The sequence below is a fragment of the Sphaerodactylus townsendi genome, linkage group LG03, assembly GCF_021028975.2.
Source record: "Sphaerodactylus townsendi isolate TG3544 linkage group LG03, MPM_Stown_v2.3, whole genome shotgun sequence".
NCBI lineage: Eukaryota > Metazoa > Chordata > Lepidosauria > Squamata > Sphaerodactylidae > Sphaerodactylus > Sphaerodactylus townsendi.
In genome coordinates this window covers 74826348-74842442 of record NC_059427.1, presented here as the reverse complement: position 1 = coordinate 74842442, position 16095 = coordinate 74826348, and the positions used below count along the sequence as shown (strand labels likewise).

Sequence of the window (16095 nt, the reverse complement as noted above, 5' to 3'; positions counted from 1 at the left end):
CTCTTTCAATTTATTGGAACGCAATATGAATGTTACAGGTTTCTTGCCTTATGTAAAATGTTTATGAGAATTTGTTATTAAGTACTGTCCCATTACGCTTCTCAGGTTGCCTAAGTGCCCTCATTGCATGTTTTGTTATTACATTTATATCCAGTTGCACATTACTTATAATATAACCACAATATATCTTTATGAATGGTGTATGACTTATCTATTGACTTTATACTCGAATTAATTGCATATACCAATTAGTTCATTGCCTTGTGTCTGTATATATAAAGTCCATGCTTCTTAGGCTTGGCTGGCCTCAGATTTTCTAGTACTGTACAAAAGATATACAGATTTTGTTTCTAATTTTACTTCTTGCTGGCATTATTTAATGGATGTATTAAAATACCACAAAAAGGTTCTGCTGATACAAATGCAATACAAAATACATATAAAACCCAGATCTGATAGCACAACATTTGACTTTAACTTGAGATAGCAAGCTTTAAATGAGATATCTTCTGATATTGATTTTCTTGTGGCAGTTTGTCTGTTTCATAAATGACCTGGAAGTAGGGGTGGGTAGCGTGGTGGCCAAGTTTGCAGATGATGCCAAATTATGTAGTGTGGTGAGAACCGCAAAGGATTGCGAAGAGCTCCAAGCGGACCTTGATAAATTAGGTGAGTGGGCTAAGAAATGGCAAATGCAGTTCAATGTAGCAAAATGTAAAGTGATGCACATAGGGCCAAAAAATCCAAACTTCACATACACGCTACAGGGGTCAGTGCTATCAGTCACAGACCAGGAAAGGGATTTGGGCGTCTTAGTTGATAGTTCCATGGGAATGTCAACTCAATACATGGCAGCTGTGAAAAAGGCAAACTCTATGCTGGGGATAATTAGGAAAGGAATTGAGAATAAAACTGCAAAGATTGTCATGCCCTTATATAAAGCAGTGGTGCGAGGAGAGGCTGCAGCATTTGGGACTCTTTAGTTTGGAGAGGAGACGTCTGAGGGGGGATATGATTGAAGTCAATAAATTATGCATGGGGTACAAAATGTTGACAGAGAGAAATTTTTCTCTCTTTTTCCCAATACTAGAACCAGGGGGCATACATTGAAAATGCTGGGGGGAAGAATTAGGACTAATAAAAGGAAACACTTCTTCACGCAACGTGTGATTGGTGTTTGGAATATGCTGCCACAGGAGGTGGTGATGGCCACTAACCTGGATATCTTTAAAAGGGGCTTGGACAGATTTATAGAGGAGAAGTCGATCTATGGCTACCAATCTTGATCCTCTTTGATCTGAGATTGCAAATGCCTTAACAGTCCAGGTGCTCGGGAGCAACAGCCGCAGAAGGCCATTGCTTTCACAATCTGCATGTGAGCTCCCAATGGCACCTGGTAGGCCACTGTGAGTAGCAGAGAGCTGGACTAGATGGACTCTGGTCTGATCCACCTGGCTTGTTCTTATGTTCTTAACATGGATACTGATTGTTCTTAAAAAAACCTGTGAGTTTATGTCTTAAATATGATAGCAATTTGGATGCCTCTGAAATTTTGTCAGGCATTCAGTGTTTTAAACATTAGGCAGCAATGTTTGCAGATGCTTCATCTAGTTTGCAGATGCTTCATCTAGTAACTAGTTTGGAATTTCTCCACTTCCTTCAAGAAGTTCTGACTGAATGGAATCCAGATTTAGAAATTGCTGTTTGAATATTTTTCTGCTTGCCAGTAACTGTGGCTTCTTGCAAAAGAAAGAAAGAGAAAGAGAAGTTTCAGTAAGTTAAAAAAAACCCTAAAAGCTACCTTTGAGCATTTATGGGTCAGGAAAGGTCAACAAACTTGTCCATCCTGACAACAGAACATGAGCTAGAGAATAATATTGTGATGCAATTATTACTTTGCTTCCTTGAAAGCACTGATGCTGTTTAATTTTGTATTTATGAAATAGTAAATTAAATACTTACTCAATTATGTATCAGTGTCAGGCCTGCACCATTCTCGGCCTGTCAGTTCACACATCCACACCAAGGCCACAGATGGTCTAACCCAGGGGTCTGCAACCTGTGGCTCTCCAGATGTTCATGGACTACAATTCCCATCAGCCCCTGTTTGCCATGCTGGCAGGGGCTGATGGGATTTTTAGTCCATGAACATCTGGAGAGCTGCATGTTGCTGACCCTGGTCTAGCCATTATCATCACCCGAGGCTAAGGAGGCCTCCCTCTGCTTGCATGTAATTAGTCAATAGAGCTTAAACGTTCACTCTTATCTGCCTTCCTCCGAAGGAGTGAACAGTCTGTCCTAAACAATGCCTCTGTTCCCACTGTCCTTTCTAGTGCTGATATTATGGGAATGCAAGGGTGGGGGAATTATGTGTTGAACTGGTTGTGGTGGGTTTTCCAGGCTATGTGGCCGTGGTCTGGTGGCTCTTGTTCCTAAGATTTTGCCTGCATCTGTGGCTGGCATCTTCAGAGGTGTATCACAGAGGGAAGTCTGTTACACACTATGTCCAGTGTGCCTCAAGTTTGTTTTCTTGCCTTGAGTGCAAAATGAGCTGTTTATGTCTTTGAACTACTTAATGGGTTGCCAGAGACATGCACTTGTTAAGTTGCAGCCCTCAAACTTTGGAGGGGGACTTGACTGTAAAGTCAGAGAGATAGAGGGGTCAAGGCACTGGACTTCCTTTCTCTACTGCTCTGACACTATTCCTTTGCTATTCTCAGGAAACTTCCTTCCTTCCTCTTTTTGCACCTCCACATACACATCTCCATCTTGCAACCATAAAGTATCTCCCTCCATCCTAAGCCCCTTTTGCACATGCAGAATAATACACTTTCAATCCATTTTTAATCCACTTTGAAGCTGGATTTTACTGTGCGGAATAGCAAAATGCACTTTCAAACAATTGTGAAAGTGGATTGAAAGTGCATTATTCTTCACGTGCAGAAGAGGCCCTAGTTAGTTAGACTAAATTAGCAAATTATATTTACTCTAGCCTATCCAAAAATGGAGTTCCTGTAATAAATCAAGTGTATTAATTTGAACAGATAGGACTCTGAGTAATTTTGTTCCTGGCACACACAGAGACTAGATGCGCTTTGCTGCACAAAATAGCATTTGAACACTCTGCTAAAGTACCAGATATGTATCTATATCTATTGGGGAAAAAAACCTAACAATTTTGACTTGTTCCTGGTCTATGATGGCAGTCCTGACTCTGGAGATGGTGACATTTAAATTTAAAATTTTTGTGTCGTGCCAACTGAAAAATTATCTGTATATGTGTGACTGAATGAGTAGGGACACTCTTTTGGAATGTGGGAATTCCAGTTTCATTTGATTATTTTGCTTTGAATTGCCAGATTTAGTTACTGATTTTCATTGGATGCTTTGATTGGCTGTTTATAGGTATTTAATTATTTTGTTTTGATTATTTTGTTTTGTATTGCATTTACTTGGTGTTGTCCTTTCTATAACTTTTAAAATTAATTTGGACTCTTTTTCTGTTCATCAAATATAAATGCTGTCTTTTTAAGAGTCTTACTTCTTCTTCTTTTGAGTTTTATCTGAATATGGACCTTGGCACACATAGGCTTAAGATTCTAAGTATTGGAGTTCCCAAAATACATAGGTTTGTTCCATGCTAGCAAGATAGGATCATGCCATACATATGCAAATTTGAGTAACAACCAAGTCTTTATGGGCAAAAAAAGATCTTGCCACTATGCTGCATGCCCTGGCAACATCTACAGTATATTACTGCAGTACTCTATATTGTGTTGCCCTTCAAGACTGCCTGGATGCTCCAGTTGGTACAGAATACTGTGGCTGAAGTTTTGACTGGAGTGGGTCATAAAGATCATATGACTGCTCTGGTTCCATCTATTCTGGCTCCCAATTTGGTTCTGGGTTCAAAATGCTGGCTTGGGGTGGCATATACGCAGGTGTGCCTACTCCCATATCAACCTTCTTGACCACTCCAGTCATCTTCAGAAACCCTATTGTGGGGGCCTCTGCCGCCAGAAGCTAAACAGGTGGTAACCTGGGAAAAGGCTTTCTCATCTTACTGCTAATACTTTGGAACTCCCTTTCAAAAGGACATAGTCTTTTCCCCTCTATCATTGTATTTCACCAGCTTCACCCAAAATCTCTAGGAATTTCTCAACCCAGTGTTGGGAAAATTATTTGTTGACTCTCTATGAATAGGATCTTTGGGGATAGATGTTGAGACCAAAAGAAGAATCTAAGAGACAAAATGGTGCTTATCTTTTCTTTATTTGTCAACCACACTCAGATACTACAAGATGTTCATCAGCTACCAGATCAAAAGTAGAGGGAAGACAAGATTGAGTGGATACTGCTAGCAAGCCATGAAATGAGTGTGAGGTTGTTATTCCTTATTCTTTGCATGTTTCCTGCATTCTCCATAGTACTCTAGTTCAAGCTTCCTACCACTTTGCCTGGGAAGAGAAAGACAAAGCTAAATTTCGAATCGAATATCGTTAATGGCATATAAATAGTTCAGCATCAACATCAACACCACAAGACAACAGCCTTTACAACTTCGGACGAGTTAAAATAACAACATTTAAAAATTTAGCCACTGCTTCCAACAACTCGTAGCTTTGGCTGTTTAAAAGATATATAACTTTCTGGTTAACTGTAATGTATTCATTTCCATGCAGGAAGGGGATTATGTGCCTCTTCCTCTCTATCTCATAAAAGGGACAATTCAACAGCATATGAGACACAGTTTCCACAGAAAGACAGCTGTGAATCACCCACCGGCTGCGGTTGCCTCTGGGGGGTGGAGGGGGTGGATCCTAAGCGACTGCCTCCGCTCAACTGAGGGCGGAGGTGAAGCCCCGGCCATGTTGGGCCAGGGCTGACATCGCATATAGGAGAGGGCTGAGAGAACCTTTAAAGGGGACAGCCCTCCTTTGTGCTGGCCATGTGCTCCGGCCAGCCGACGAGTTGCCCACCCACCGCTCCCTGTTTTATTATGGTGATGCTTGATACTTGTCATAGCCCTTGGCGGTGGCGCATGGGTATTGATCTGGAAGTGCCGACGGGGGCAAGAGGCAACCGCCCTGCCGAACTGGCAAACAGGGAACACCTCTGGTCAGGAGCGTCCGCCCAGCAGAGCCTGTAGCTGAGCGAACCCCAACGCTGGCATCTGCCCATGGGAGCTTTGCTAGGAAACAGATAGGCCAGATCAAGCCCCATGCTACACCTCACGCTTCTGTTTTTGTTTGGACAATAAAATGGCTATGACCAAAATGTTTATCCCAGCCAAGAGTGTGGTGTGGTTATTGGGAAAGGATCCACCCCAGGTGGTTCTCACCCTCAGAAGGCAACCCATACCACATGGGTATTCCCTGTCTTTATGTGGAATTCCAAGGTGGCATCCAAGACTAAAGGAAGAAGGCAGGGCATTGCACCTAGCTAAGGTGATTGCTCTACACTATCGGGCCTCAACCAGGAGATAAAGGTACCGGGCTACAGTTAACCTATCCAAGGGTATTCCCAGGGAGATCGGGGAACAGGTTTTGTCAGCTTCCTCTAGCATCTGTTGGAACTCTCTGTCAGACAAAGACAAAGCAAAGAATGTGAGTCTCCAGAAGAGGCAAACTTCCACACTACTCTGAAAACTAGAAATAAGGAGGCCATTCACAGATATGAAAACCATTTATACTACACAACTACTAGTATATTTTCTGATAAATAAAATCTCTTTCTCCAGCCTTCCTTATTCAGAAAATATTTTAACCCAAAATTCAGAATTGATTCAAATGAAGATCAATGGCACTTTGATCTTAAATTGGCTTCAAAACATACTCTATTGAAGCTCAATGACCACCTTCATTTGGCTATCATTACAAAAAATCTATACTTACACAAAAGCATTGCAAAAGTGACACTTGTTTCCATATGTTTTACGAATAACACCACAATGCGGGTTGTAGTCTGCAGTGCATATTTTGCTTGGAAATCCGCTACAGTCAATCTGCAGAGATAACAACAGCACATTGTAAAACTCTTCTTTCCCTTTCAGTTTTAAAATACAAGATCTTTTACCCATGTCATTCATTGGCACTTGGTGCCCTCCAAAAATCATGCTGCTATGAGAGTACTTCATATGCTATTGGTACCTCACACTTGCCACTATATCTAAAGTCCTTGCTGAAGTTGCCAATTGTTGTTCAAGGTCGGAGGGCCAAAGTATACTTTAGGTCTGCTTCTTAGAATTCTCCAGAATTTTTAAAAATTCATCATATGATTGTAGAATTAATGTGTAACATGACAGAATGACAGTTGATCCTAAGATAATATTGTTATGATATTTGAAAGGATCAGTTGAGGAATACATATAACTGCTAACTGGAAAAAAATCAAACCCGCACTGTCTAAATGATTGGTTTCGGAGAATGTGGTAAATTGAGAAAATGAGTTTATTATATAAGATATAAGAGTGTTTTAATAACAAACTATATAGCACTGTAGAGAAATGGAATAACTTTATTACTTTCTGCAATTGTAAATTTCAAGATGGCTCTCATTCATAACTATCTTGACTGGATATAATTTTCTATGTGGCATGATATTTTCTTTTTGTATTGTGTGTGTGTTCATATTTAAAATTTTAACACTGTCAATTGAACATTTAAGTCTCATATTGGATATTAAGATCCAAAAGCTACTATGTAGTGCACAAAGTTCTTAATTATTTATACCTGTCCTTCACAGTCAAAAAAATAATACTGCTGATCAGATGTAACATATAACATGTAACATGCCTGCACAAAAGGCACTCAATGAACAACAGTTACAGATAAGTGCAAAAATAAAAATAAAACAAAGTGAAACTTTGATATTTGCTCTATATCTATATATCTATATATATATATAAAGCTAACAGTGTTTTTGTTGATGACAGTATACCTCAGTAACTGCTGGGCCAATTCCTCTGAAAATTCCCAGCCACTATAGTCAGCCAGGCGAGAGTGTTTTTAGATGTTCATATACCTGAAATTTCACACCTGGCCCAGGTAAAACGCTTTTTTCCTGGTGCTCCCTGGTGAAGGACATGCAGCTGCCTGTGTGTAACTGTCACCCTTAGAATGTTCGTGCATTGTTGTTGTTGTTGTTGTTGTTGTTGTTGTTGTTGTTGTTTTATTCGGCTTAATAGACCGCCCAACCCCCGAAGGGCTCTGGGCGGTGTACAATGAGACATAAAACAAATACAATATAAGGTCTCATAAATACAATATAACTTAGAATGTTCACTCAGATGGCCAGATATGAGCAGTGGAAACAGTACATAGGCAGTAACTCGAGTGGAAGTGAAACACATACACACACATACACACGAGGGAGAGGGAAGGGAGGGAGAGGGAGGGGTGGCATGCAAGGGAAGAGAGGGAGGGAGAGGAAAGGGACGGAGTGGGAGGCATGCAAGGGAAGAGAAGTGAGAGAGGGGAGACAGTGAGGGGTGGCATGCAAGGGAGGGGAGGCAGTGGGCCCAGCATCTTGATATGACCCACCCACCCTAGCGGAGGGAAAGGGAAGGGAGGGAGGGAGGGAGGAGGAGGGGTGGCATGCAAGGGAAGAGAAGTGAGGGAGGGAAGAGCGACATACAAGGGACAGGAGGGAGGAGCCAGGCACCCTAGATTCCCTGAATACTGCAGTTACAGTTAAGAAAACCAGGCACGCATTACTCAGGAGTAAGCTCGGTACAGCAACTGTGACATATTTTGAATGGCTGCGTCGCGCCCCTCAGAGGGTTTCCTCAGAAGCGACACCCATTGCCACCAACCAAACTTACTCCCAGGTACAGGATCATGACCAGCCAGCCTAGATGTGTGGGAGGGGTGCCTTTCCATTCCCCCCCCCAAGGAATGCAGGCACACACATCAATGACATCGCACAGTATCAGGCTGCGTGTTTGCATGAGCACGTACTGCTGGCCTCTGCAACTGATTTGCTGCTACTGTTCCTTTTCCATTTCAGCACAATAAGCCACAGCAACGCGTGGCCGGGCCCCGCTAGTTTTCTTATAAAATTGAAAACTGAAATGTTAATTTTAGCCCAAATGTGAGTTTTCATTAGCTTTTTGCCACCTATCAGGGAAAGGAGCAAATTAAAAAGGAAGTGGAGACCCACAAGAAACTTCCAGAGTCTTGCCTGTTCAGGGGCACACCAAAGTCTCTCCCTTTCCTCCCCTTAATGACTCTCCAAGGCTTTCCCCCTTCAGTTCACTTCCCTTCCCTTCCCTTCCCTTCTCTATCTGTCTCTCTCTCTCAAGGGTACACCAACACATTTTCCCTCCTGCCCAAAGGCCCTCCGAAGTTTCTCCCCTTTCTTCCCCCCCTCTCTTATTGACATATCAAAACTGCTTCCCTCCTCCCTTCCCCAAAGGCAAGCTGAGACTTTTCTTCTCTTTCTCAGCAGCTTGCCTGGAGCAGTCTAGGCGGGTGTGCTGAGCCTCCCCCCACATCCTCACTCTTGGCAGCTTGCTTGCAGTGAGGCCCCTATCATCAGCCACCACTGCCAGACCCAGCAGGGCTGCTGCCAACCTGATGTACGGGTGTTCTCTGCACTTGCACAGAGAACACTTTTTTTTTTTACTGGGGGAGAATTTACTCTTCTTTAAAAAATCAGATTTTTCCCCAGCAGATCTTGGGAATTCCCTAGGAGGTATGTGTTTCCCTGAGCCATGGATTTAGCTATCCACAAGTAGGGACACACTTTGAAATTACATATATAGATAACTAGTACTCACTGGTATTCTTGCCATGGCAGCATCTAGAATGAAAATATCAAACAGGAAAAATTGTAAAACAGGCCACATATTACAAAAAAGACCCAAATGGGAACATTTTCTTCGCACCAGAAAAATGGAAGGGATGATTTGTGGAAAGGAATTGGTATTCTTGGGAGCATGTATCTATTCAGGGAGGACATTAATATCTATTCAGGGAGGACATTAATTAAAGAGATCACATAAAGACATGGGAATTGTGAAAAAGTTCTAAATCTCCAGAAGTCAAAATATAGCCATAGGATTATGTTTTGTTTTGCAAATGTTATTCCTTATCACAGCACAATACTCATGGTATCAAATAATTAATGGCTGCATTCAAGCACAAACTGTTCTCCATGGGCGGAAAATTGCTTTACTATCTTTGTGTAATTTCTTTTAGTCACAAATGCCATACTTTTTAGTCATGCATGGCATTCTTTCCAATGAATAATTGTTTCGGCAGGATGGATGCATAAGGCACAGTATTTGTGCAGCTGCTGCCTATCGTTTGAACCAATGCTATTACATGAAGCAGCCTGAGGAATGTGTTCTTCAGAACTGTGTTTTCTGATATGTTTCTGAGCAAAACAGGAATCTTGGTAAGTGGAAAGATGACTCACCAAAGTAGAAGAACAGTATCAGAATGTGGAGAAACAGAAACCCGGCTGTCTTCATGGTCTGACTTCACCTGAATCTGCTGTGGCTCTTCAAAGAAGATGCTCTTCAGTCTCCACTGGCCAAGCTGAGGTCACTCATCTCTCCCAGACCTCTCCAATATATATATGTGTGCTTCCAAACCTCTTATGATGCAACAGTTTCTCTCAACTACCTTTAGATGAGGAAATGTGATTTCTACAGGCGCTTGAGGTTAGTTAGATTAAAACACACACTTTTTCTCTCTGTATTTCTTAGGAGAATGCACAACTGCGTAACACTGTTACCAAACAGATTTCTCCCTGTACATGTCACTTGCATCCCTTGGAGACCAACAGGAAGTTTGAGGTTTTTGGCAATAACTGGTAAGTGGACTAACTGACTTATTGCAGCAGGAACTGCACAGTGCAACTAAACTGAACAGATGCTGCTAGATATATTGAATGCTAATTTTGGGCCTAACAGTGGAGTTTTCTGTGAAATGATGTATTTTGCTGATTGAAATAACATCCTGGGTTTTTTTTCCCTTAGAAAATCAGATTTTCCTCTCTAGCGTGTGCTTTAATTCCAATATCCCTAGAACACCTAAAGAGGCTAGCCTACTTCTCTGTGTATAGAGTGTTGAGTTTACATCCCTCTTGAAATAGTCTGAACAAGTACTCACAAAATTTTGTCTGCACGGAGGAGGAAAAGAAAATTATCCCACAAAAGGAAACAAGATGGATTACCGAGGATGAGGATGTATCCCTTGAGAGGTCCCTGGAGCAAGAAGTAGCTTATTTTTAAAGGAGGAGACAGTAGAAGAAAATGTCGTCTCTGTGTAGGGCCAAGGAGAATGAGAAGGAAACCTATGGAATAGGACCAGGTAGAAAGAAAAGAAATCTTGCAAATCAGGATGAAATTCTTGGTATGCAAAAGAACCGAATTTGCCTTTTCTAACCCCCTCCCCCGTGCTTGGTGCGGGGTTTTCAAAAAGGTGCTCGACCATCCAGGAGCAGAAATGACGCTCGCTGAGGGGGAAGGAGAGAGGCAGAATCGGGGTCTCTGCGTTGTCGCCGCTGAGGTAGTGGGGAATGCAGCAGGCCCGCAGATTATTTGCCATGAGTAGCATGCAACAAATGGTGAGTGGGGAAACGACCAATGTTTGGCTCAGAGCACTGATTTGAGTCACCTCACTTAGGTGAGAAAATGGAGATTAGCTAACGCCATTTGATCAGACACCCACCCATTGGAAAAGTACAGCTGCCAATCCCCTTCCTACCCAGGCTTTGACACACAAAATGTCTCTGAGAAGCAGCATATTGTCATTAATATGAAAATGTCTCTGAGAAGCAGCAATTTTGGGTGGAGCAGTGACTTTTTCCGCTTGTAGGGACAGACTGGTGCAGGGTTGCTGTGAGGATAAAATGCAGGTAAAAAGAACCATTTAAGCCACTTTGGGTCTCTATTAGGGAAAAAGATTGGATAAAATGAATTAAATAAATTAATATGGAAAAGATGGCCATAATCCTTACTTCAGGATCAACACTGGAAAAGACTGCAGTCTATACTGGAAAAGTATTCAGGCTCAAGAGAGGGCTAGAATGCTATGCTGTTCATGTTTGTATGTATGTAAAAGTAATGGAATATGCATGACAGCTTAACATAACTGTTTGTCATGTTTTTAGGAATCAGGATCAGGTCATTGGATTTGCATCACTTGTCAAGCGTGCTGCTCTGCTGTACCATCACACCTCCAACTTTCAAAAAACAAACAATCTGTTTATATGTTTAGAAAATTCCCATGCTGCCTTTTCAGAGAACCTGCCCAAGTGTGGCTTACAAAATAAGGCAGCTTACAGAATAAACTAGACTCTTTCTTTCTTTCTTTCTTTCTTTCTTTCTTTCTTTCTTTCTTTCTTTCTTTCTTTCTTTCTTTCTTTCTTTCTTTCTTTCTTTCTTTCTTTCTTTCTTTCTTTCTTTCTTTCTTTCTTTCTTTCTTTCTTTCTTTTCTTTCTTTCTTTCTTTCTTTCTTTCTTTCTTTCTTTTCTTTCTTTCTTTCTTTCTTTCTTTCTTTCTTTCTTTCTTTCTTTCTTTCTTTCTTTCTTTCTTTCTTTCTTTCTTTCTTTCTTTCTTTCTTAGATGTTTATCCTGCCCTATCCCCTTAGGACACAGGCTGGGTTACAACATAAACATTTTTACAATGATATAATAGTTAAAACTTTAAAACCAATATATAAAAATAAAACCAATACTAAAACAGATGGCGATAAAACCATATGAGGCAGGTATTTGTACTAGCCATCCAATGTTGTTGTTTTCAATTAAAAAATAGTTAATGTGGTTAGCAATGCAGAGAGGAGTAGGCACTGCTTACCTGTTTCTCCTCTGGCTGTTTTTCCAATTAAAATCAAGACTTATGCATTTCTGTAGCCATTAACTAATTATGTAAAAGGGGTGTTTTGTAAGTATTGTCATTAATATGAAAATAAAACAAATTCCCCATCTAAACAGTTTATATATATATTTAAAAGATTTTATTTTGTTCTCTTTCATTTGCTACTACAGTCTTTCCTCTTTCTGACTCAGGTTCATTTTTATAAGGCAGCCAGAATTTCTATAATAAGGTTACAAGTAGTGTCCATTTAGGAAGAGGTGAAAGCAGGGATCTGGGTTTCCCTGACTGACAGCGACTTGTAGCCACTAAGCTTACATAAATAGGTGTGGAAATCAGAAATAATAATGGAATAGAATTATGAAAACGAGGCAATAACAACAAAAGGAGCAAAAGTGAAACAAAGCAACCCAATAATGAAACAGTTGCTTATGAAAATAATTTTAAAAAACTGAAAGAAACAAAACAGATTCCCATGCACAAGTCTATTGAAATCACTTTCTCTATATTGCCTTTCCTCCCATTGGGGAACTCCCTTGCTGCTGGGAAAGGACATGTAAGTTAGTTTTGAGTGGGAAAAGAGCTAGAGAGAAGAGTTAAAAGCCCCTGAACATCTTCCAAACAAATTTGTAGCCTGGAATGACTGCTTTTCATTTGCAAAAGCTGTAACATCTTTGCAGTATTTAACTCCTAGTTTGGCTCTTAGTACTGTTGCTATGCACTATTCCATGTTAAAGTGATCATGACCAAATGTGCTAATGGATTTTCAGAATGAGATCAGGTGAAGCTATTTCAAATACTCATTTGAACATTGTCACTTTTACTGGCAATGATTACATAAAGACAGGCTTACTAAGACTATCTATTGGAAGTAGATGTAAAGCTGCAGGTGTGTAGAGGAAGCTGACAGGTGTGACTTCCTGGCAAAAACTGGAGGGAAGCAACTGCTTCAATGACATTGAGAGCTATGCTGGAGTTGGTGTATTCTACCAGAAGTGTCTCCCAAGCCACATAGGTCTCAACTGAGAAACCAAAGAGTGTCCATCAATCCATACAATATGGTGAAACAAATACAAAATAATCCTATTCTGCATTGGTCATCATGTGAGTTAACAAGGGCCGTGTCTCATGCTGAGGTCCCTGGGCATGCATTGAAAAGTGGGTTACGAGTGGACTAATCATCAAAAAGACAGAAGTATAGTGCACAAAAAGGATCCATGCTGTAATATTAAACAAAATTAAATAATAATAAGGAGATTTACTGGGTAAAAAATATAGTCAAGCCTTTAGTACCAATCATTGCCTTCCAGTTCCAATTGCCTTCCAGCTCCAATTTTAATTGTGATATTAAACAAATAAGAATAACTACAATAAGAATAAGAAAAATTACAAGAATTACAACATTAGGACAGCTAAAAACTGGTGGGAATATTGTCCAGAGAAAGTCACTGAAAATGAGAGAGCTAAGATCTTGTGGGATTTTCAAATCCAAATGGACAAAGTGTTGGCACATAATACACCAGACATCACACGAGGACAAGAAAGCACCCTTGTTGACATAGCAATACCTGGTGACAGCAGGGTCATTGAAAAAGAGCATGAGGAGCTCACTAAACACGATGAGTTTAAAATTGAGATTCAGCAACTATGGCACAAACCAGCTGAGGTTGTTCCAGTGATAATCAGCACCCTGGGCACCATTCCAAAAACATTAGGACGGCACTTGAAACATCTTCAAATCAATAAAATCAACATCTGTCAGATTGATTTAGAAGGCAAGACAGCCCTGCTGGGATCCGCACAAATACTATGCCGATACATTGCAACATCCTATGGGTGAGGCTAATGAAAGGCCAACAACCAGCTAAAGAACTGGCAGCTGTGATATTTAAACAACATTAAATAATAATAATAATGATTTGGAAATTTACTAGAACCAGGGGGCATACATTGAAAATGCTGGGGGGAAGAATTAGGACTAATAAAAGGAAACACTTCTTCACGCAACGTGTGATTGGTGTTTGGAATATGCTGCCACAGGAGGTGGTGATGGCCACTAACCTGGATAGCTTCAAAAGGGGCTTGGGCAGATTTATGGAGGAGAAGTCGATTTATGGCTACCAATCTTGATCCTCTTTGATCTGAGATTGCAAATGCCTTAACAGTCCAGGTGCTCGGGAGCAACAGCCGCAGAAGGCCATTGCTTTCACATCCTGCATGTGAGCTCCCAAAGGCACCTGGTGGGCCACTGCGAGTAGCAGAGAGCTGGACTAGATGGACTTTGGTCTGATCCAGCTGGCTTGTTCTTATGTTCTTATGTTCTTATGTACTATGTGAAAAATATAGCTGAGCCTTTAGTACCAATCATTGCCTTCCAGCTCCAATCTATGTGCACAGTAGTTAGTAGGAATTTGGAGAAGTTCTAGAAGAAACAATATGTCTGCCATGACACCATTCAAGGAAAACTAATTTGTTTATGACCACATATGCTGACTTTATTAGTGCACTGAAGGGTAGAGATTACACTTAATGCTCTGACTTAAAGTTGTTGTGAATTTGCAGTGACTGTGTTTGAAATACTAACATGCTTGACACTCATGAACAGACTGTGAGCCAGTCCTGGATGTTTGGCTTGAGCAGCTGCTAAAAATGTTTGCTGAAGCTTTGTTGTTCGAAAGCCAGCTCCCAGCTTATTCCCACAACTGACAGGGAATCAACTTCTGATCTGTATACTTGGGGGAGGATGAATCAGAAGTTGACTTCCAGATGATCATGGAAATAAGCTGGAGTTTTCTGTGGATTGTTCCACCAAAACTTTGGTGACACCAACTTATTTGGGGTGGGGGGCTGGAACAATGTAATTACATTAGACTTTATGTGGAAGTTTTTTTCTCTGCTTTCTCAGCACTGAAAAAGTTCTTGAAGTACTCTGGTTCCTAATTCTAAGCACTATGAGGCCTATTAACTGTTTTTAATATAGATGGCCACAATGGGAGACCTAGTACCTTGCAGAACTTTCCTTTAACAAAGAATTCAGGTCTTGCATTATTTTGTAGCAGCACTATTCAATCATGCATTGTTGTGGTTTTTTTAATGCAGTACTGTATTATTTTTGAGCAACATTATTCCTGTGCATGAGCCAAAATTGTTTTTAAAAGGTGGGCAGAGAATCATGACAGTGACATGAAAATAATGGGGTGTATGTGTGTGGTGGGTGCAGTCTGCATTTCGTGAGAAATGGAAACCATGGACAACAAGACTGAGACAACAGATGTGGCCATGTGGAATCTCTATTGCCTGTGAGAACTAAGTGACAATTGCACCAGCAACGTGATCATCACAGGAAAATCCTCATGTGGAATGGAACGACCTTCTCTTTTTACAGTCCACCTGCCTTGAGGATGGTCTCTTGCAATGCTTTGAGGTCTCCAAAGGCCTCTCCCCACATTACTCTCCCTTCCTTCAAGTTCTCTGGAGTAGTTCTCTGAAGTAGTCTGCCAGTGAAGGTTCTGTCTTCCCAACCATCCTTGATCCTTAGATAGGTAGCTATGAAACAGCTTTGCTTGCTAGGGAACGTATCTGTAACTAGAAGGGCTAGAGAGTGCTAAGGAGGCAAGAAGGATTTCAATATTCTGCACATTTAACATGAATTATGTTGGGTTTTATCATTTTGCAGCCTTTGGCTTTTGTTTCTATCACTAATATGTAAATGCATAGTTGTTTATTGTTCATCTCTCCAATATGCATAGTTCCCTTGCTGAGGGCTTGATTTCTAATTGCTTTGTAGACTCATGCATTATATTCTCAGGCACTGCCTTTTTAAATCTATATATGCATACACACCCATACCATATTATTTATTGCTACCATATATGCATATTGGTGTTCTTATATCCATGATTTCCTATATATTTCTTTGAATTCATGTTTCATGTGAATCAATTTGCTTCTAGGGTAGACAGTGTGATGCTGGCAACCAGTGGAAAACACACCCAGTCTGATAGGGTCTTTCTGGCATCATCGGTGCTGCAGTTACATCACTTTTGGGATTCTTGTAAGTGACATTATCACATCACTACTCTAGCATGCAGCAAAAGCAATATTGTTTTAGTGTGATGGACTAAAATACCTTTGTAAATATTCCACTGAATAATTTTATACCCTTGGCCTCACAAGGAATCCCTGTTCTTGAGATGCATCAAGAAAAGAAAACAAGGCAAAATACAGCTCATTTTATATTATGAAGCAAGATCATTAACAGGCAAAG

General features: G+C 40.7%; 1 protein-coding gene across 1 annotated transcript; it reads right to left on the bottom strand.

The window, feature by feature from the left end:
• Nucleotides 1-4261: 4261 nt before the first annotated feature.
• LOC125429816 (ovomucoid-like) lies at nt 4262-9548 on the bottom strand. The gene is made up of 4 exons (XM_048491326.1): nt 9421-9548; nt 8780-8802; nt 5895-6004; nt 4262-4457 (listed from the first exon to the last, which is right to left on the bottom strand). Exons 1-4 carry the CDS (start codon nt 9473-9475, stop codon nt 4388-4390), a joined length of 258 nt encoding a protein of 85 aa, XP_048347283.1. The 5' UTR covers nt 9476-9548; the 3' UTR covers nt 4262-4387.
• Nucleotides 9549-16095: the final 6547 nt, after the last annotated feature.

Excerpts from the sequence above, each read along its gene's own strand:
- LOC125429816 (XM_048491326.1), bottom strand. The coding sequence starts at position 9,475 with ATGAAGACAGCCGGGTTTCTGTTTCTCCACATTCTGATACTGTTCTTC. Across the intron at positions 8,803-9,420 it reads GATACTGTTCTTCTACTTTG|ATGCTGCCATGGCAAGAATA; the intron begins GTGAGTCATCTT and ends TTTTCATTCTAG. Across the intron at positions 6,005-8,779 it reads CTGCCATGGCAAGAATACCA|ATTGACTGTAGCGGATTTCC; the intron begins GTGAGTACTAGT and ends TTATCTCTGCAG.